General features: G+C 30.4%; 2 protein-coding genes and 1 long non-coding RNA gene across 7 annotated transcripts in view; 2 read left to right on the top strand and 1 right to left on the bottom strand.

Moving 5' to 3' along the window:
- The first annotated feature begins 200 nt into the window (after positions 1-200).
- Positions 201-1,890, top strand: LOC551099 (coiled-coil domain-containing protein 43). The gene is made up of 3 exons (XM_623497.5): positions 201-581; positions 880-1,268; positions 1,341-1,890. The coding sequence occupies exons 1-3, from the start codon at positions 417-419 to the stop codon at positions 1,411-1,413; spliced, it is 627 nt and encodes a 208-aa protein (XP_623500.2). The 5' UTR covers positions 201-416; the 3' UTR covers positions 1,414-1,890.
- A 227-nt stretch (positions 1,891-2,117) lies between these two features.
- LOC412917 (probable serine/threonine-protein kinase dyrk2) overlaps positions 2,118-22,833 on the bottom strand; it is a 222,230-nt gene continuing 201,514 nt past the window's right edge. For 3 of the 4 annotated variants that reach the window (XM_026441541.1, XM_026441544.1, XM_026441542.1), the window contains 9 exons: positions 14,387-14,528; positions 13,543-13,759; positions 11,779-11,877; positions 11,152-11,310; positions 10,794-10,932; positions 10,266-10,581; positions 9,948-10,077; positions 9,169-9,620; positions 2,118-4,830 (listed from right to left, as the gene is read on the bottom strand). In XM_026441541.1, coding sequence (XP_026297326.1) covers positions 4,775-4,830; positions 9,169-9,620; positions 9,948-10,077; positions 10,266-10,581; positions 10,794-10,932; positions 11,152-11,310; positions 11,779-11,877; positions 13,543-13,759; positions 14,387-14,528 — 1,710 coding nt within the window. In that variant the 3' untranslated portion in view covers positions 2,118-4,774. Of the gene's footprint in view, positions 4,831-8,952; positions 9,621-9,947; positions 10,078-10,265; positions 10,582-10,793; positions 10,933-11,151; positions 11,311-11,778; positions 11,878-13,542; positions 13,760-14,386; positions 14,529-22,833 lie in introns of those variants that run through there. The other variant, XM_026441543.1, reaches the window with a different exon arrangement.
- On the top strand, positions 16,061-21,451 carry LOC102655506. 2 transcript variants are annotated; one of them, XR_003304968.1, is made up of 4 exons: positions 16,065-16,711; positions 17,442-17,985; positions 18,465-18,837; positions 20,097-21,451. It is a non-coding gene; the product is annotated as an uncharacterized LOC102655506 (long non-coding RNA). The 2 variants fall into 2 exon arrangements; XR_003304967.1 differs by lacking the exon at positions 20,097-21,451 and having other exon boundaries at positions 16,061-16,711; positions 18,465-18,996.

The following is a 22,833-nucleotide window of genomic DNA, read 5'->3' as shown; positions in this document are numbered from 1 at the left end:
TTATAGATAAATATTCATAAAAATTCTTGTTTTTGAAAATTAAAAAAATTTCACATGCCACTTTTTGTTTAATTATATTTTCCTAATAAAAAAATCCAAAATACACAATTTGAAATACTTTAAATTTTATTATACATAATCCTTGGACTATATAATGCAAAGATTTAAAATCACATATGTGACAGATCTAGTCTATATTTATTCTATGATTAGGTTATAGAATTCTTAAATTTATCATTGTAAATCACAGAGAGCGCATCAAACTTTCGATTTCTTAATCGGTAATTCAGAACAGGACTAAATTCTATAAAATAGTGAATCTATAAATTCATACATCATCTGTAAATTCTGTTAGAATCATTCGAATTTTGATCGTGTTACCAACTGAAAGATTTATAAAATTGAAAAAGCCGGACATGGCAGTTGCAACGAATTCTTTCGATGATTGGCTTAGCAAGAAATTACAAGATTTAAAAACTGACGAAGGTATATTTGGCTCATACATCAAAGGAATTTTACAAGGTGATGAAACGGAAGAAGAAAAAATTGAAGCCCTTGAAGGCATACTTACGGGCATAACGGTGAGGAGCACAGGGATTGTGAGGTTAGAATATGCTTGCTGTTTGTAGCCGATGTTTATTAACCGGTCAAAAATAACAGCAGAATTATTATTATTCTTTCTCTCATTAATTTGCATGTATCTACTCAAACTTGATATATTATGCATTTCGTTGTAATGTGTGCATGTTTAAATAATATTATTGTTTTTTATATTCTTTAACATCCTAGCAATGTCGTACAATACGTTATCGAATGTCATCGAATGAAAATAACACTTATCGTTTTAAAATAATAATTTTTTATCTTGTTTATTTTTAGGAAGATGACATCAATAATCATGTAACGGAAATTTTAAAAGTTTGGGAAGAAAGCCTACCCAATAAGGAGAAGCCTGGTCCAAAAGTACCAGTAGAAGATGTAGATGTTAGATTAGCGCGAATGTTGGAGTCTCAATCTCTTCCAACTACAACACAAAGAAGTTATACAGATGAAGAAAAAAAAATAAGAGAAGCTATTCTTGCACAATATAGTCAAATGTCAGAAGAAGAGAATAGTGAAGGAGATGGAGAAGAAGATGGAGCAAGTGGTGGAGATTGTGGAATAGAGAAAAATACAAATGCAGCTGCAATAATACAACAAGAAAAAGAAAAAAGGGAAAAAGCTAAATTGGAAAGTCAAAGAAAAAAGGAGAAAGATAAAGAAGATCGGTATGTTTTCAATAAAATAATCTTTATGTAAGAAGATTTATGTATATATTATTAATAAATATATTGTTTTAGAGAAAAACAGAAACAATTAAGAGAGGAAAAGAAGGAAAAACGAAAAACACAGAAGGGAGAACGAAGAAGGTAGCATTGGGATTACAAGATTTTAAGTTTTATCACAAGATTTAAAATAATCAAATGCAAATCAACATACATATACATTTAGTTTATTCTTATGCATGTATTCTAATATCTATTTAAATCATTTATTAATCCTTTATTAGAAATTTATCTCTGTAGAATGCATATCTTACAAAAACACAATATCACAACATATGTGTATTGCTAAAAGAAGTTAATTGTATGTATAATTGTAATAATGTTAATAATATTATATGTATATGTATGTAACATTGCATCTTGTGCCTTCTATCTGTTGAAAATCTCTGTGAAGCAATGAAATTTTTTCGAAAATAATTTTCTATTTCTTTTTTTTTTTATTCTTTTTTTATTCTTTTTTTTAAATTAAAATTGAGTGGACTCTGTGTGATCTTCATTCAACTCATAATCATATTAGTTTTATTTACATCATTTTTTTTTCAATATAGAATGGTATTATACTAATCAAAGTAAAGCAATGATCCTAAATATAAATAAATGATTTGTACTTATTATTATGCTAAATATATATATTTCTTTTTATTATGTAAATTATGTATTTAATATTAATAAAAATCAAATAAAACCATTTAAACCATTCTAAAACTATTTAAATAATTTTCATAGATTTTAATTATTATTATTATATTTCAGAAATATTATATGGGATAAAGATTACAATATAATATAAAGTCATTTTTATATGTTTGTGTTTTTTATTAGTATATATTTACACACAAGATACCGTGTCGAAACCGAGTCATCTTGGTATTGCATTAATAATGAAAGACAAACGCAGTAAGATAAAAACAAACGAACAAATGATACAAAAGATGATGATGCTTCAGTATTGTATCGTTACATATACTAATGTCATTATTATAATCATTTATTATTAGCAATTCTTCTTTTCGTTCACTATAATTAAGTTGAGCAGAAATTGACGAACTCACACTGCACGATAATAAGGTCTTTCCTGCTATTCAACATCGGGTTACAAACCACTATTATCAATTCCTGCTCTCTCACTCTCATTCTCTCTCTCCTCTCTCTTCCTCTCATTTCTTCCCATATTTCTTCTATATTCTGTGAGATATCCTTTCCCCCTCCCGATTTTATTCCATTTTATTTATTTTTTATTTTACGAAGCTCATCATTACATTTCGAATAAAAAATTCTCATATATATAATATGCTTATTTATATGTTTAATTAGTATAATAACTCAAAATAATATATGCTAATATATTGCTAATGAAGAAAATCACGATTAGAATTTATACTATCGATTTTTGTCTCAAACATGCGAAAATCTGTGTCATTACCAAAGATATATTTCTTATTACATTTTGTACATGCTTTTATTTTGAGAAATACGATCTATATTAACCACATGAAATTTAATTATATAAAGAGAACTTGACAATGATGGAAACATACAATGTGAAGAAAATTTACAAATTCCGTTATAGTCTCTCAATCGGCAACAGCGCACAGAACCTCAATGTTTGGATTTTGACAAAAAAAAAAACAATATTCGCTATTTGAAATTTCATAAACTGCTTAACTATAATTTTGGTAATAATACACTAATACAAAATTATTATTTGTGATTGTCCTATTGAGATATACTAAGCAAGAACAATTAATCGTCACAAGGATAATTGTATGAATTAATCGAACATTATAGATCGATATTATGTCCAGAAGGGAGGGGGAAAAGGGACGGTCGCGGTCATGGCTATGGCAACGATCTCGCCATTTATGCACAGTTACTATCTAATTGAATTTGATAAATCTAATCACGTCATTAATTCGATAATTAGTTACACGTTGTCCTAACAGATATACACTAAGAGCATTCCACGCTGAAGCCTGAAAGAGAGCCTTCCCTTTTCATTCTTTAGTAGAGTTTAGACCTTTTTAGACCATCCCCCCTTTTTTCGTAACATGTTTTTGGACTAGAAAGTAACTGTCTTGTATGTCCATGCTATTCCGGCTATTATTAACCGATAAACTTGGATTACGAGACGGTAATAATTCTTTCTCAATCCAATTGAATTTGACATAAGAAATTTTGTTTTAGAAGATACATGAATTGATTATTTAAACATCACTTTGTCCCATATCTTTCTTTTTTTTTCTTTTTTTAATTTTTGTTTATTTCTAAAGAAAGTATACTTCAATAATTTTTATTTAAATTTTTTAGGCAAATCTCACCTCACGAAAGACATGTACGCATGCGCGAATACACGGCGACATATTAAACGTGAGACGATCAGTTTACGTAGATTAGTCGATCCTAACGCGTGTAATTTGATCCCACTGTATACAATATAGTGAACACAACTAAAAAATTTGAGGATTGTACAATTGACGTGAATAACTCGCGAAAACGAAAAACCATAATGAAAGAGAAAAAGATTTATCGATTCAATTTCACGTTTTTCGTGCTCGTAAATTTTTCGCGTCAAATGTGTTCAATCGATTCGATTAAATCGTTTAAAAACCGATATAAAACGAGAATAAAGTGTTTCTCAATTAAATGTTTGGTATTGGATGTAAAATTAAGCTGTTCATTTAAGCACTTATAATTTTTTTTGCTTCTAGGACACTTTAGACATTTGACATCTATATGTATATATATTCTTACTTATTAAATAGCAATAGTTATAGCGTAACAATGTTTATCGAATGTCTATTTGTATTCACCACATTGAACAATAAATTCGTCAAACAGATTAAATGATCAGATCGTCACTATAATATATATATATATAAGACTTTAATTATAATTAATATATCAAGGAAAATATTTCTTCCGATAGTTTTCTAAATTTTTTCTAATTGAAAAATTTTATAAACGATTTAATCGACACGACTTTACACAATAGAACAGTACCAAAGGGAAGAGTAATGGGAAACAGGGGACTCCATGTATCGGAGCTACGTTGTTCGAACGGTCTTCTCTATTTTCTAAATGAATATTCTATATTTAACTCGTTTTTTCGCTTCCGCGTGGGTTACTTAACACGTAAAATTGTATATGTATATATGTATATGCGATAATGTAACGCATTCTCGCTGGACACATTCTCTCTGACATATCTAATATATCTTCCCTCTGTGTTCCTTTCTGATATTTCTGTTTCTTTTTCTTCTTTCGTTCTCACGCACATATGCATACGGACGCACACGAGTTTTATTATTAATGTTAATTATTATACACAATTTGATATTTCTTGTTTCGCTATAAATTTGTTCTGTGTCTGTATGTATGTGAGGTTATGTGTGATCTATGTACGTGGTTTAGATACTACACTCGTTTAAATGTTGGACTCGTCGCTCTGACTATAGTCGAACAAAGTGCTTCTGTGGGCAGCTCTCTCTTTTTCTGCCGGTGGCGCCTGTGAATTTAGAACCGTTCGTTACGCGCTCTGATCAATTTAAAATTTCGGAATTTTTACGAAATATTTAAAATATATTTTCGACATAGTAAATATGTTAAAAAATTAATGCTATTTTATTATTACATATCATTTATTATGTAATACGAATTTCTGTTTCTATAGGATAAGGTATATAAGAAATATTTGAATACTTTTAACCTCTAAAATTACCACTACAAATTTTCTCTTGGTTTTTTAACATTTGTTTATAATGTTATTACATTATAGCTCAACTATGATTTATTTTTAAATTTGTAATTTAAACATTCTAGAAATTTTTATGTTTTATTTCATATAAAATATATTTTGACTGAAAAAATTATTTTCACTATTCTACACTAGAGAACAATAAAGATATTCACATATCTTTCAAATACCTTATCCTATATTATTTTTTTTTAACATTTTTCATAATATATTCTATTTATTCTTTGCATAGTGTAAGTTGTCTTCCATTATATGCCACGTACAAGATTTTAACTAAAGTCTAATAAACAAATGCTTAAAAATATTAATTAGACATGTTTAAATGAATAAAAGATATACTTTGATTATTTAAATATGAAAATTACACAAAAAATATGCAAAATTATTTATCAAAAAATCAATGTCATCACCTTATTACGATCAGTTGATCGATTATCGAAATGTCATCGCCTTATTGCGATCAGTTGTGATCGATTATCGAATCATTCTTTTTTTTTTTTTTAATGCAAGAAAAAACGCGGGAAAAATAAAAAAATGCATTTCGGGCTGTAATCGTTTAGTTTTAGAAATATAAAAAAAAAAAAAGTACAATGCAAGAAAAATGTATCTTATAAATACATTTCATGAATGATTGAATTTATATGCTTTTAAATAAAATTTTAAAAATAACTTTTTATTACTTCAGTCTTTATCACTTATTTATCATCAATTGAATATTTTTCGTTTGCCTTTCTTTCTTTCTTTTTTTTTTTTTTTTCATTATTCTGTACATGCATTTTACACGATTACCAAATTGTTGCCTTTCGACGAAATATTTACGAAGACAACTTACGCTTATATTCCCATAAAAAGCGATTTTTACTACATGGCAATATAATTCATTCAGATAGATATATCGAGGATATAAATTAATAAATATATCAGCTGTAATCAAAATCATAATCATGATTATTGAAAAATATATCAATATAGAAAAATCTGTCAATCAACTTTTAATTGTATTATCACTAATTACGATTTAATTTTTTATTTTAAATATTTTAAATATTTAAAAGAATCTAATTATTTTTAATCATTTCAAATTGACGTCATATTTCCAATTATTTATCTCTCCTGAATATTTGAATTTCTGTTTTAAACATTTGCAATTTTCTGTCTAATTAATTTTATAACCTCGTTATATCTTCTAAGTCGATCAATATCTTGATTTCAATCCAAACGAAAAATAATAATAATAATAATAATAATAATAATAATAATAATAATAATAATAATACGTGGAAGAATGGGTCGAAAATCACTAATAACGAACAGTTACGAATAATACTAATGATATTTATCATAGGCTATTATTAATATATATCTCTCTCGTTTCTTTTAGTTGAACTTTCATTGTGATTTTTGAACACCGAGCGGGAAAACTCTTTTCTTCTCCTTCTCGCGCGCATGTATGTGTGTGTATGTGTATCGAGGCAACGTATATTATACACGGTACAGAAGTCTTCCTTTCAAATCCTTTTCGCATTTACATTACTAAAGAAAAAGTAAAATACGAATCTTCGATCTTAATATTTTTATAAACCTATAAACGAATCGATCAATGAGCGAACAGATGCAATTTCTAATCAAGGTTTTTTTTTTTAAACGTAACAAGATAATAAATTGGGGAAAATTAAAATGGTTAGAAATAGAAAAAGAAAGATAAAATTCTGCTCAAGATGTTATGCATTACCATTGATAGCCAAAATAAATATAAAGTAAAGAATTGTCAAAGCATTTGACAATTTTTTTTTTTTTAGTCGTCTATTGTATAATCTAAGAAAGAAAAAAAATGAAAAGAAATAAAAATATTAATGAAGAAGCGAATGTATGCTGTGTTGGATTTTCAAAGGCTTCGTTAAATCTGTACAATCCTTATGATAATAACAACAACAATAATAATAATAATATTAATAATAATAATAAAAATAATAATAATAATAATAATAATAATGTTATCTCTGTTATTACTCATTGGATAACTTCGTTAATATCGTAATTATATAATCTTGCTATAATAGTGAGAGCGATAAATCAATATTAAGAAAATAATGATTGATAGAAGAAGTATAGAATGAAAAAAAAAGATAATCATTAATTATAGCGATCGTTTACTTCTTAATATCAGAGATCTACGTAAAAGACAGTGGTAGATTAATATCACAATAAGACTACTCAGGCCTCGTGAAACTGGGGCACACGCTTCATCTCCAGGAGCATCGTCTCTCTCTCTCTCTTTCTCTCTTTCTCCCTCTCTCACACACTCTCTCCCTCTCTCACCGAGGTTTGCCTTGACGTTTCATTATTAATCGGTACCCTGTTGTCACGGGGTTTCAGACGACTCAGGTTTTACCTATTTTTTTTTTTTCCTTTTTTTCTTTTTCTTTTTTCCTACTTCTTTCTCAACCGTTTCAACCGCGATTCGATGCTGAATATATAATGCTTCGATGAAAAATCGCGCGGAAATATCGTTGTTAAGAACGCATTCACCTTTTCGCTATTCTCTCCTCGTACAATATCTCTTCGTATACGTATAGTATACATATATATATATAAAATATATATATATATATATATATATATATATCGTTAACATTAATTTGCGCCTGTCGATAGTAGCGAATCGAACTTTTCTTACAACTTCTTATCTTAATCGCGGCGATCGTATGCGCCTAATGTAATTTTATATATATATATATATATATATATATATATATATATATACGTTCTATGAATTGTTTCAACACAGGGTTTTCAACAACAACACTGTGCACGAGTTTGGAGGAGTGAGTTTCGTCCATATTAAAACTTTCGGTGAACAATATTATACTGAATGATCTTTGTTATCGTTGGAAGAAGTGTTACTCTCTCTCTCTTTCTCTCTCTCTCTCTCGCTCTCTCTTCTTTTTTTACTTTTTTTGCAAACGATCCTTTCTTTCTTAACGCGATTTGCAAAAAAACGCATCGTCGACTAAAAGTTGTAAAATTCTCGCTAACACTTTAGGAAAGTGTTTTTAGATTAATTAAGGGACGAGTTGTCTTATGGACAAACGGGTTTAGGGAAGAGAATTCTATTTCCGATCGATTTCTACGATATCGGTGCACGCGCGTCGTTTATTACCTGAGTGACGGTCGGGCCGCTGGGATCATTCTTTCTTTCTTTCTTTCTTTTTTTAGGCGGCTAAGAACATAGGATAGAAACAACCGCGTTCCCCGTTTTCCCCTATTAATTAAAAATCATGCTCGTTGTTGTGTTTTCGTGAGACACGCGCGCGTCTTCGTCAAAAAAATTTGCTTTTTTTTTTCTTTTGGCCTCGTATTTGCGTAGCTCGATACACGCTGAGAGACTAGCAAAGGGAAAAAAAGACACTATAGACCAGCCTTTTGGCCGTCGACAACGATCGAGAGCCAGGATCCACAGCCAGCCAATTCTACATGCCTCGAATGTCATGTGTATCATGTCCCAAGAGTGATTATTTTCCTCTCACTCCTCGAGCACACCGGATATCATAAAATGAAAAATTCCTACTCAAGTTTTTGGCCTCTCGATTGACTACTTTACTTCTTCAACGAGAAAAATCATCATCGTTTTTCGATACTCGTGAACCGAATTTAATAATATTTATATATTTTTTTGGTCTTGTGTGATAACTTGGCACGATTGGCCAACGTGTACATGATTTGCTTTTATTGTCGTAATCAAATCAACCGTCCAATCTTGTTATTCGTTCCACAAAAAAAGGGGCTAATATACGCTTGTCATTCTTAATTACGTATAAACATATTTTTCTTTCCTTTTCTCATACATATATATATATATATATATATATATATATATATATATATATATATAAATATATATATATATATATATATGTAATAATAGATACATATATATTTACATATACATACATATATATATAAATATATATCATCTCGGTGTAGATCGGAGAGCGAGTGGTGGTGTTCGATCGCGACACGGTACGCGCGAAAGCATCTAGAAGTGGGTAGCGCAAAACCGATTTCACAATATCGGCGGTAAAAACGTACCGGAATCGTCGAGATTTGGGTCCAGACTCGCGACGATATCGCCGGTCGAGGCGTGCCTCGAGGTAGTAGTCTGCGTGCTACTCGCGAGCGCGTGGCTGCTCGCGCTTCCGTTCAGCTTGCTCTTCACTACGAGGCCCCCGTTGTCCGTGTTCTCGGTCGTGCTGATCCTCTGCACGTACTTACGACCTTTGCACAAACGGTACATCGTGTACGGGGGATCCTCGACGGTGGTCGCCCGTTGCCTCGGCGCGCTCACCGTCACGCTCACCGTTTGAGCGTGGGCGGATTGCGACGACGTTTCCATGCTAGTTGCGTTCGCGTTCGCGTTCGTGTTCGCGTTCACCGTCGACGCGGCTATCGTGGACGTCGAGGAGCTCACGTGAAACGAGGACGAGTTCAGCCACTCGTGACGCATCGCCTCGTCGGGGGTCATGCGTTTCTTTGGATCCCACCTGCCGGAAAAGAAGACATACAACTTTGAGTTTCTCTGTACCAAGAGGTTGACGATGTTTGAAGAACGTGTGATAATGGGCACGCTTTGTGAAAAACTTTGTGGATTTCTCTTTTCATCTTTGTCAACACTTTTCCTCGCCGATCATCTTCAATAAATTGGACTCGACTCTGTTGGATTCTTTTCAATTTTAAATTTATCTAGAAATTAGATTAATCAAATTGATGAAATAATTGGTATAAATATATATTGAATATAGTGAAAGATTTTTCTTTTCTTGGTGGAGGAAAATTATTAAAGTTACGATAGGTGTGTGTGTTACACTTACTCGAGGCATCTGCGAACAAAGTCGACGAAAAGTGTATCGGTGCAACGAAGAGCTATGGCAAGATTCCTGCTACCAGCCCATCTCTTCTTGCCCTTACTGTTCGTCACGCATCGAGGACTTCCCTTCGGATCTGTAACCGATTTCTTTTATTTCACCAGAACAATACACTCTACTACCACACCCTCTATCAATAATACACCTCTTCGCTAAAAAAAGGAAAAAGGAAAAAGAAAAAAAATCCTCCTCCCTATAATTTATCAACTCTCCAATATAATACACATCGTGAAAATACATCAATTTCATCACGTTTCCACTCACCGAAGAAAAGCCTGCGACGGGATGCGTGATTAATAATATGTTCCGGTGGCAGGCCAAGAACTTCCATAATGCAGGCAAGTTGTTCGATTTCATCCTCGCCCGGGAACAAAGGGCAACCTGTGTAGAGTTCGGCCAGGATACAGCCCAAACTCCACATGTCGATCGGTGTACCGTATGGAAGGCCCAGAATCACTTCCGGGCTACGATAAAATCTGGACTGAAGGTATGTATATACACGCTGATGGCTGTAACACGAGGATCCGAAGTCTATCACCTTAATCGAGCTGCTACCCCGCTGTTTCAGAAGCACGTTTTCCTGCAAACACGAGGATGGATTAAAAAATGGAGTCGAGTTCAAATGGAGTTCATTAACTCCAACACTCTTTGCATTCTTTGCTTTCTTTGATCATTATTTATTCACAAGTTTAATTCATTAATATTACTTACTGGATTGATTGATGAAATTGTTTGTTGTCGTTATTTTCTTTTTTTTTTTCAATTTTTATTCTTATACACAAATATACTTACAGGTTTCAAATCGCAATGAATTATCTTCTCTCGGTACAGCAGTCTCAGGCAGCTAATTAAAGAATTGGCGAATCGTCGTATTAGGCTCAGACTAAATCCCTTATAGTTATTCTTTTTGATTAGCTCGTATAAATTCAAACTGAAAACAGAAACAGACAAATATAACTACATGTATTCAAAATTGTTGAATTGCTTTCCTTATTTTTATAATATGAAAATTGTTTTTTCTCTTTGAAAAAAGTTAGCAAGAGTTTCAATATATTCAATCCTTAGACTATCCACTACATTTGTCATTTCCAAAATGGTGTCTTCAACAGGGAAGAAAATACATTTGAAGATTAAAGGAGAGAGGATATACCTCATTAACTCAAAGGTGATGCACAAATGGTTCCTGAAGTAGAAGTATTCTAGCATGTGTATCACATTGTGCGACGCATTCGCTTCTAAATCTTTCTTCCTGAGATGTTCCAAAATCTCCACCTCGACCAACGCCTGATGATGGAATCTCTTTTTATTTCTGTAAAAAAAAAAGAAAAATGGCAATGGAATAATTAACGCCATCGGTTTTAAAGCTAAGTTATAATAAAAAATAATCGACAAGTTGAAAAATGCAATTTAAATGCAAATTCACTCGTTCAAAAATCTCACGCAAAACGATCGTTTGCCATATTTAGTTACAAATTTAATTCAAGAATACCCAATCAACAATTACAAGTTGTCGTCAAACGAATGCAAGGGAATAAAAAAATAAATTTATTCGAATAACATCGGCTTATTTTTCTTCTCGTTCGTTTTGGACGAAGCAAACTGGTGACTTTAATCATAGTTAGTTTAAAAAGCGAAGAGCGAAGAAAAGCCGGATACGCATGAAAGGAAGCGCGGAGGATGCGCTGCGATAAAAGCTGATCACGCCTTGATCACGAAACGCGAGTTTGTATGGTAATTTAAAGTGATTCAACGTTTACGTTCAAACGTTCTCGCTTACCTGATGATCTTGATGGCAATGTACTGTCCCGTCTTGTGATCCAACGCTCTGATCACTTGTCCGAAGCTTCCCTTCCCGATCACCTCCAATATCTCGTATCTGAACAGAAAATTATCGGTTTTCGACCGTGAATTTCTGCGAGTTTAACGATTTAATATTACAAAGGATTCAGATTCTTTTATTTCTCTTCTTTCTATTTCTTTCATATCTCTGCAATGTATAGGTATTTCTTTTTTGTTATCGTTCTTTTATCAAAATCGAATGATCACGTTGGATGATCGTAATTAAAATAAAATTTGTATGAAAATTAATAGATTCAAAAATAAAATAAATATAATCTTTTTTAACAAAGATTCTAATTTAATATTGATTTTCCTATAATTATTAAAATTGTATATCATGATATGTATATTGTTGTCATTTTGAAAAAATGAATATTGCAAAATGTGATTATTACAGCGAATATATTATTGTTTCGATAATGATTTTATGGTGTGTATAAGTTGCATTGTAAAATCTCGCATTTTTTAACAATAATCAAATACATCGAAACGTACTTTACATTGGAGAATCACAGATTTCAATTTTTAGTCGACGTTCCCACGAGAGCGCGCGTTCATTCTGCTTGCAAAATGGCCGAATCCTGTAAGCTTGTTTCTTTCGAACGGCGTATCTCGTTTCGCGTGGAACGAATGCTCCCCGATACTCTACATTCTGATTAACAAACGTGCCGAAAGCAACGTGAACGCGATTGCGTGCTACAAACATGACTAAAAGGCAATATTTACCATTTTTTTAGTTGAATCGTCTTAAGCTTTTCTCTTCGTTTTTGAGGTATTATCTTGCAATTTATAACATAAAGTTGGTTGTGCAACCTTGAACGTACACAAAGATTAAGGTGGAAGATTTAAATTATACGCAAAAACTGATTTGATTTATTATTTTCGACCATCACGAACGAACGAATTTCATCGCAAGATTCAAGTTATTTGATTAACTCTAAGAAAAATATTACTTGACTCGAATTCTCACAACAATAAACTAGCTATAAGCAGCTATAAGATAATATGACTGTTCAAAAGGTATAGAGATAGAAATATATATCTGAATTTTATTTTTTAAGATATTTAAAAAACATATTTCATTGCAACATATTTCAGGAGGATGGAATTAAATAGAAATAAAATGCAAAGATATGTAAAAAAAATATTGGATAAATAGCTTATTATATTTGAAAAAGATTTTTGATTCTTAGATTAATTATATTATTTTATTTTCTATAATGCATGTGAATAAAATAAAATTCAAAATGATATAAACATTTTTCTTATTAAGGTGTAACATATATTCAAATATATATTATATATTTCTTAAAAAAAAATAGATATAAAGAAATTTAAATACGAAAAGCCTTCTTCAGTTTTCTATAATGATAATATTATACGTCTCCATAGAATTAATCAAAAGAGAAATCTTGCGAAAAATTTAGAAAAATGTTTATTTTTGAATGGAGATAGAGAATGAAAATTTCGACAAAAAATATGTACATAATATTTTATTTCTTTGTTCAATTAATAAATAAGAATAAGAATGCAAAACTCATTAAATATTTATAGCTCCTAAATTTGATTGAATTGCAACGATAATAGGAAATCGTGAAATCGGGAAGAATAAACCGTAGATTAAGCGTTAAGCCATTAAAGAGGAAAGTCTTTTGAGGAATGGGTAAACTATGAAATAAAATAGTAAAAGAGAAAAACTCACCTGTACGAGATATGATCGTGGAAGACCTTGTTGTAACTACCGTTTTCGTCGTCGTATCCACCATTTTGGGATGAGCCCTCCTCGCCGTGAATTTTCGTGGCCGACAGGCCGAGGTACCAAATCTCCGAGTATTTCTCGATTTCGTTGCGCTCAAATTCGGTGAGCCTCGAGCCATAATACTTGAGTGCTTCTGGAGCTGTCATTGGCAATCTCCCAGCTGTTTCACAAAAGTGTGAAATGAGTACAAAATGTAAAAAAGAAAAGAAAAGAAAAATAAGAGTAATATAAGAAAAGAAATTTTACTTATAGCTTTCTTTCTCTTTTTTTTTTTAATTCTTTTCCTTAGAATAAACATATTCCTACGAATTTAGAAATTTTAGCTTTCTAAAGAAAAAAATTCAATTAATATTAATTTATTCCTCATAAATAATTATTGTAAATTTTCATTGTTAAAATTTGGAATGGGAGAGAAGATAATGGGAAAATATTTTCCTTGAACACTCATGAGGAATCATATATATTTACACGCATGCCATCTACGAAACCGTGTCAAGGTTCTCATCAATAAATAAATAAATAAATAAAAAAGAATATTATTCGTATAATCGATGGGATTCATGTAAATCGCAAATCGTAACCTCGTAAAGCGCAAACTTGGCTTGACTTTGCCAAGCACAGGATATACACAGGATGTGATCCAAGAAGAAGGATTGGTATTCGTAAGAACAAGAGAGAGAGAAAGAGGGGGGGCTCGAGAATCATTTATTATATTCGCCTTCAGGCACCCTATCGTTAAGTGAAATAGCAGCACTTCAATTTCATGCAAATGCGAAATTGTACGTACGATACACATCGTGAGATGTGGCGTTGATAGGCTCGTGTATCGGCAGGTTGTTGTGAATATTGTTGGTGGTGGAGTTGGTCGTGTTGTTGTTGTCAGACTTGTCCACTCGCGTCGTTTTGGGATGAAAGAATGACAGTAATTTCTGAAAAAAAAAAAAAAAGAAAAAAAGAAATATTAAAAACTCGTAAGGATTTAATTCGATAAGTAATAACTTAAAAATATATACGATATAATAATTAAATTGCAGAATATTTTTATGAAATACTTAATATTTTGCTTTGAATATTTTTGCATATGCATGCATTTTATGCATTTTTGAATGTTAATTATTTCCATAAACGTATGGATATAATAATAATAATAATAATAATAATAACAACAAAAATATTTATATACACATTATATCGTTGATTTGGTTATTTTGAAGTGACAAAATTCCTGTAAATTTAATCAATTGTGAATATATTTGTGTTCGATCAATTAAATATCGATTGAATAAAAATTTTTTTTTTCGCTGAAATCCATTTCCGAATCGTAATTATAATTTATATTTCCGAAACTTTTCAACCGAATCAGAATCGGAGAACTTTTCCATCATCGCGTCGTAAAAAAAAAAAAAAAAGGAAAAAGGGAAAAGAACATGTTTTTCCACATCGGTCCATTCGCAACTTTCAAATTTATTTATCCAAGCTGGGACAAAGAAAGCCGCGTTTTCGTCGCAGTATTTTACAATCACCGAGTTTCTCGAGGGAAAGTGGGGTAACGGGGTGGCTGCAATAAATTCCATCGGTGGCCGTCGACGACAACGAGGATCAGGTCGGTGATTACGTTCCACTGCCCCGTTCCCGTGATCGTAATACAATATTCGCATGCAAACTCGTTATGCGTTGCAATCATTAATTGAAATAATTTAAAGAAGAAAAATTATTCTCTTTTTAGGAAGGAATTTAGATTATCTTCGATATGGAAAAAAAGCACTATTTACGAATTGTTATTTTTCTTGATAAAAAAAAAAATCCATATTTCATACTTACAAGAATAAAATATTTAGTTGACTTGTTCTATTTAAAATCAAAGATGTAAATGAAAAAATATTACTGATAAAAATAAGAGACGCGTACTTTCAAGCATTAAATGTGTTTGTAAACATAAAAGTATACCATATATGATATAATACGTATAATAATTTACAAATCATGAAATTTCGTGAATCATAATAAATCAATCATAAAATTATTAATTAGTCATCAAATTTCTTTTGCATAAAAATATACGTTTTAATGTCAAAATGAAATATGGAATACCGTTAGAAATTTATTTTCTCATTATCTCGGAAAGATAATAGTAACTATATATATATATATATATGTACACATTCACACAATCTTCTCTCTTTTTCTTCTAGAAAGAAATCATATTCGACCTTCGCCATAAAGTATATACTAAATAGTATTTAACGATCAATAAATCTCATATATACTGCATAAAAAATAATGAACAAAAAAATAGTTTCTTGTTCCCTTCTTCTCTGTTCTCAAATATTTATCAATAAAAATCAGTAAATTTTAAAAAAAAACATCTAAGCTGCTTAAATATTATCGTTAATATAAAAATAGTAAATGATAACAATATAATAAAAAGAAAAACGAATGAAAAAGTAACTTACATAACCTATTTGAAAATAAGAATGAACAAGTATGCAAAGCTAGACAGCAGCGAACGTTGGATTATTGACCCTTAACAACGTTCAACGAGTTTAACGACACCGCGAGAAGCGAGCCGACAATTATGTCTCCTTTTTCAGGCATTAAAACGTTTCGTTTGCGAAGCGTCGCCTTTCCGTATGGCCAAGGGCAGTCACCGTTCGCCTGTGCCGTTTGAATGATAATCAGCTGTCTTTGTCTCGTTCGTTCTTCGCGCCATTACAATGGCGAGTGGTGGGGATAGGGCACAGTCACGCGACCTACGGGTGCGTTTCCATTAATTCTCTGCGAACGTTGTCCTCACGAGTCCTGAATTTCGCGTTTGCCTTAAGCAAAATCCACTAGTAAGTTGGTACTTTTTTCTCGAATTGCTTCTCGCCCGTGTTAGGAGTTCGTAAATCGATCGAGCCTGGGAATCGAATTCGTTTCTTTGCACGCTCTGGCGAGCACAAGAACGTAGTCAAGGTGTTGCTTCATACATATGTGAAAAAAAAAAGAAACATATGTGGGTTCAGAGTGATTTTATAATCTTGATTGATTGATTTGCGAGCTCGAACGATATGATGGATCGTTCAATCGTGTTATGGAGATATTGGACGAGGAATGGAGGTTAAATGAAATGGTAGTCATGTTTAGAGTGTTTCCATTTTGTTCTAATTTATTAATCGAGTTACTTATTTGTTTATTTTAATGCTCGTACTTAAAAACTTAAAATAATTTGTAATCTTAATTGAAAAATAGTATTTTAATCGATAATAAAATATCATAATATAATTATATTGAAATAAGCAAATACTGAAAATCTCTTAATAAAAGTTCTTCGAAAAAATAATTTTGATTCGTATAAGGCCATTTATAATTTTTATTTGTAATTGTCGGAAATTTGAAATTTACGAAAGTTGAGATTTTAAGAATATAATACATACAAATTATTGTATATATTAAAAATACATAGCGATTCATATAATATAAACGAAAATTAATTTCATATTTGACTTGCAATAAACAAAGACTAATAATTCTCTATTTTATACGTTATATTATTATTTTATAAAATTACTATTTTTAATATAATCGAATATCGAAATGCTAACGTGAATAATTATCAAGCTTTTGATACTTGCAGTTTGATTTGAGGTTATATTTCAATTATTGAAAAAATATCAAATATAGAAAATATTTTACTAGACACTTACTTTAGATTTGATTTAAACTACTTTAAACTAATTAGATAGTAAGATAAAATGGATTTTATTTACTTTTATTCAAAATAATTTCTATCTTCTATGCATTATATATGTAATTAACAATACATATAGATAGATATACAATTACTACGTATCAATTTTCAGATAAATTTTATAAAGAATTCGTGGAAAGCATGTTAATCGTACATGATTAAAGCAGTGAATATATTAATTACGAATGATATCGAGTTGAATCCATTATACTTTCAACCGAGTTAAGTGAAAACAAGATATAAAAGTTCGAAAGTGCATCGTTTTTCATAAATCATAATGCAATATTCGTAGAAGAACGAGATTCGAGAAGTTTTCTTCTTTTTCATTGCATTGATCGCATCTTATAAACTTCTGTTGTTCGCAACTAGTTCATCGATACAACCTGTAATCGCAGAATCGTGTGTGCTCATTTGCCTTGGAGGAATACGTGCGCTACTAATTAAATCAGGCTAAACCGACTGAAGTCGGTTCTAAGATAATATCAAAATGACTTCTCTGCGCATTAACTAGCTCGATGGAACTCGCGATGAATGAAGCATAAATCAAAGTGAAACGAAGAGAAATAGATTATCGGAAGTCGAAGACTGACTATTGATTTCTGGGGAGACCAGGAAGTTTATTCATGGAAGAACAAGAAGCTTCTTCTTCATTTATGGTATTACTCATAGGATATTATAAACAGTTTATAACTTGCAACCAATTAATCTTAATAATGTGTGGATATTGCATATATCATTATTTTAAACATAAGAAAAACTTTGTTTTTTGGAATATTTAGATCATTATTTTAATTTTTACAAAAGAAATGCGCATAGATGTTAATAAATTTTTTTTAGAATTTTTTAGAATATTTAGAATATTGAACATGTTTAAAGATGAACAAAATGAATTTCACAAAACTAATGAAAAAAAAATTGACTTGATAATAATGTTGAAATTTCATTATTAAAAAAATATCCACAATTAAGAGGGAAAAAACAACACCTGCAATAAATTCCTTTTTAAAAATTGAAATAATCATAAAAATTCAGCTCAAATTGATAACGATCTTAAAATTTCTAAAATCAAAAACTAATTTATTTGTGAATTTCTCAAGAAACGTTTCTAAAGCTATAAAAATTTATTCTGTTTCAGTTCATCCTTCAGTTCCACAAATATTCCACTAGTAAATAATTCAACGTAACTCGCACAACATGCAATCTCGATCATATTTACGATCACGCGAGCGAATCGAAACGTAGAAATTATCATGTTCGTGGTATCGTATTGAAAGTCCAAAGAAAAGAGAGGAGAGCTCCTATTTCCAAGAGACAGTTCTTCGTCGGTTAATCGAGCGTGCGCTCGAATTCAACTCGACATGACATAACGATTCGCCGCCAATTGATTAAACTTAACGACGATTAAGAAAAGGCAAAATGTTGACATAAATTTCTATTAAAGGGTCATGGGACCGTGTGTAACTGCCGTCGCCGAGAAGCATCCATGTTGGATTTATATTCACTTTAAGGTTCCAGAGGCTCGATCTTTTTTATGGTTCTTTAATATATTACGATATACGGTTTACTTGGATCAGTATTTCTCAACCTTCTTTCAATCATTGACTTTTTTTTTTATAATTTATGATTCTTATATAAAGATAAACTTAATGAGATTAATAAAAAAAAAAGAACATTTAAAAACGTAATCAATAAGTTACAACAATCAATGGATTAAGTTTTTTTTAAGGAGAGAATCATTCTATATTTCTTTTCTTTATAAAAAATCAGTATTATATCAATAATACAGGACAAAAAAGTTAATATCAATTGAAACAATAAATAAACGCTAAAATATTACAAAAATAAACTTAAATAATCCTTAAGGAAGTCGAGACTCACTGGTTGGGAACCAGGAACTTGATCAAACATACTTGGAAACTGTAATTTTAATTTTTAGGATGTGTTTGAGTAATTTAAAGGAATTCGAGTTGCTCGATTAGACTTGTCCGCGTTTCCTCGTTTGTGTTAATAGGAAGCAACTAACTAGTGGTCATTGGCCCAAGAGTTACTACTGGTTTGGGTAAATTACGAGCCACTGCTACCAACATAAATAGTTACCGATTTAAGCACCAGTCGTGCTTAATGAAATTTCATTTTTATCATTTGAATAAATATCGAGATCTATGATAAATATAATAATAATAATAATAAAATAAAATATCTGAAAGGATCATTCGACCACGTGAAAGATAATCTTCAACGTTTTACCAATAATATTATAAATAAATAAAAATAGTCAACACTTTTCACAGTTTTTACAATGGTGCCACGCTCCATCAATCTCGTATGATGAAAAATTATTATCGGCAATCGCATGATTCGCGTCGCTGCATAAATAAAAGGCAGACGTGTGGAATAACCAGAGAGACGAGTAATCTCTTCCGACTATTGCTCGTATAAATTGTAATTCGTGTGCTCTCCTCCTACCTTCTTCTTTTCTCTCCTCGGTCCAGACTTTTGTCAGTCAATCACTAAACATTTTTCACAATATTTAATTGTCATTTTAGCTATATTGAAAATATTTAATTAATTATTCCTGAAAATTATTATATTATTTGTAAATAATATAAGCTATATAAATTATGAAAAATGTAGATACTTTTTTTACTATCTTCATATTTTTTGAAGATTAAAAAAAAAGAATTCATTCCTTCATAAGTTTAAAATATTGTATATAATAATTCATCTTGATGTTTGGCTAATAATCTATTTTCATTTTCTTTTCAAGGGACAAATAGAAAAGCACATGTGAAAGATGGTACAACAGAGTGGAATATTATAGAAAGAAGTTTGGAGGAAGGAAAGACACGATTTGCAAACTCGGATTTTTCTCAAGGACGTTGCAAGACGAACGATACCGGTGTGTTTCGATCTTCAAGAGATAGGTACTTACGTACATACGTACAATAATTCCCTATATCCAAGTTATGCATGCGGTTTACCTTGTGACATCTCTTGGCTGCTGCCACGCGCCTTTCTAATGCGAATCTCGAACACGACGTAACTGCCTCGACTTATCTATCTACAGGGTGTTCCAAACGTAAAAAATTCAAATTTTTCGTGATAAATTTGTCATTTCTTATTGTACGATTAATCTGACATTTATTAAATGTTAAAATTCGTATTGAAATTATATGTTAAATCTCTTTAGAGATGAAAAATTGATTCATTTGTATTTATTTTGAATTTTATGTATATCTTTTTACATATATATTTGTGTTGTAAAAGTTGTATCTTTCAGGTTAGAAATTGTAGAGTTTGAATTAGAATTACTAATAATATATTAATTTATGGCAAGGATAAATCATTCTTTTACACACTCTGAGTCATTGTCATCTATTAAAATGCAAGATTATGATTTATCTACTATTTTTGCAGGAAGATAATATTAATTTATCATAATAATAACTTTTCTTTATACTATTTTATAATTCAAGATCTATATAACTGCTATTACTTACAAGTTTAATATTCCATAAATTTCACTTTCACAAATTATCAGATAATCTATAATTCAAATAGCTTATATTAATAAGCTTAATGTAAATTTATAAATTATTTTTAATTAAGTGAAAAAAAGAGGCATCTCTATCTTATTTATCTTTTTGTTAATAAAACTACACCAACGCAAAAAAATTATGATCTCTAATCATAGAAAATTAACATATTCAAATGTTTCTCTCACACATGTCGATAAGTGAAACACGGAAATCTCAGATTAGAAAAAAATCTCTCGAAGGAAATATGAAGAAACCGAATGCAATATATATATATATTTATCTTTTCTCGACGTAACAAAATCGTGGAACGATCAAAAATACAGATTTTTTGTGCTTCATGCTAATTGGAGAATTATTCAAGGATTCGAATCACACAACAGTTTGAAAGCAGAGACTTTGGTGCTAGCTTTCACCCTCGTTTGGTGAAACTTCTTTATAGAATACTAATGAGATGTTAGAATTCAAATAATCTTCATTGATATTGAAGTGCATTAACATTCTAAATCTATTGATAATTCAATTCTCAATTACAATAATTGCCATACAAGAAAGTATACCTATAGATACTTATTTTTCTATTGAAAAAAATAAAATTAATATCTATTTAATATCTTGACAATGCATATTTTTCAATATTACATATTATTAGCAGAAAATTAACTGGTTAATTAAAAAAAATAAATAAATAAATAAATATTTTCCTTACACATTTTGACTTTTAAAACAATTAAATATTAAATGAGAATTGTCTAAACTTTCCGTACATTTTTACATCATTAAATATACAGGCAGGAAAAATAATTAACTTGAAAGAAACAACAGTATTCATCCTAATCGACCATAAAAGCCTTTTAAATTCTTTTCACTTCGGCCCATTCATCGCGTGAAAGTGAAATAAGCAAATAAAGAAAAGAAAAAGTTATTTCTCGAACACCAGATAGAGGTGTATACCCACGTAGTTACGTGGGATTAGAGACACGTGGGCGTGCAAGGTATCTCGGAAGCGTATTAGAAACGTCACCTAGCCGAGAGCAGAGGCTCATTAACCTGTGTGCACCGCACACAGTTGGCCAGGTGGGACGATATGCGGTAATTAGAAAAATAACACGATCACATGCATCGAGTATGAACGCCTGTGTTTCGACATATTGTATCAATTCTCTCCCTTTTTTTTTTTCTTGATCCTGTGAACTTTTGCCAGATGCCAAGAAAATTTGAAATATGAAATGAATATAGAAAATTTTAATATTTTCATAAATTGGGATAAATATTACTGGAAATAAGTTGAATCATTAATCCAAGTTTTTTTTTTTTTCATTCTATGAACTTTTAGGAAATGTCAGAGAGAATATGAGATGATGGAAAATTTAAATATTTCCATAAGATAAAACAAATAGATATAAAGAAGAGATATTTTTATAAACAAATATTGTTTGAGAATATTGTTTTATTTAATGTTTCAATGTTTATTATTTATCGATTTTGATGTAAATAAAATATTTATTTTCCGTTTAAATGGAACGCAATTCAACAAGTGAAAATGATTATGTACTTACTACTTTTTTGTTATTCCTTCCTGCACAGGAAAATAGATAGAAAATTTTTGTATACGTTATCAAAAAATGATTTGATTTTAATATATTTAAAATACTAAACTTCTTTATTAAATTAAAAGCAATCAATTAAGTACAATTTAAAAATTTCATTTAAATGTAAAATGTTTATTTCTATTCATTCATTTCAGAAAATCTATTTTTATACAGTCTTGTTTCTCAAACTTATTCATTTCTTGCGCAATATTATGTATATATTCTCAAACAAAAAAGAAAAGAAAAAAAAAAAAAAAAACGCAATACCGTGTCGAGTTATAAAGACTTTTCATTGAGAGACCGATTCTTTTTCTAGAAAACTATTTAAGTGGGCGTCATCTAAGCTATTCACTTTTATAACATCGTATGAGAAATA

Source organism: Apis mellifera, linkage group LG6, assembly GCF_003254395.2.
Source record: "Apis mellifera strain DH4 linkage group LG6, Amel_HAv3.1, whole genome shotgun sequence".
Taxonomy (NCBI): domain Eukaryota; kingdom Metazoa; phylum Arthropoda; class Insecta; order Hymenoptera; family Apidae; genus Apis; species Apis mellifera.
The sequence above is the reverse complement of the archived record's forward strand: the minus strand, read 5'-3'. Positions and strand labels throughout refer to the sequence as shown.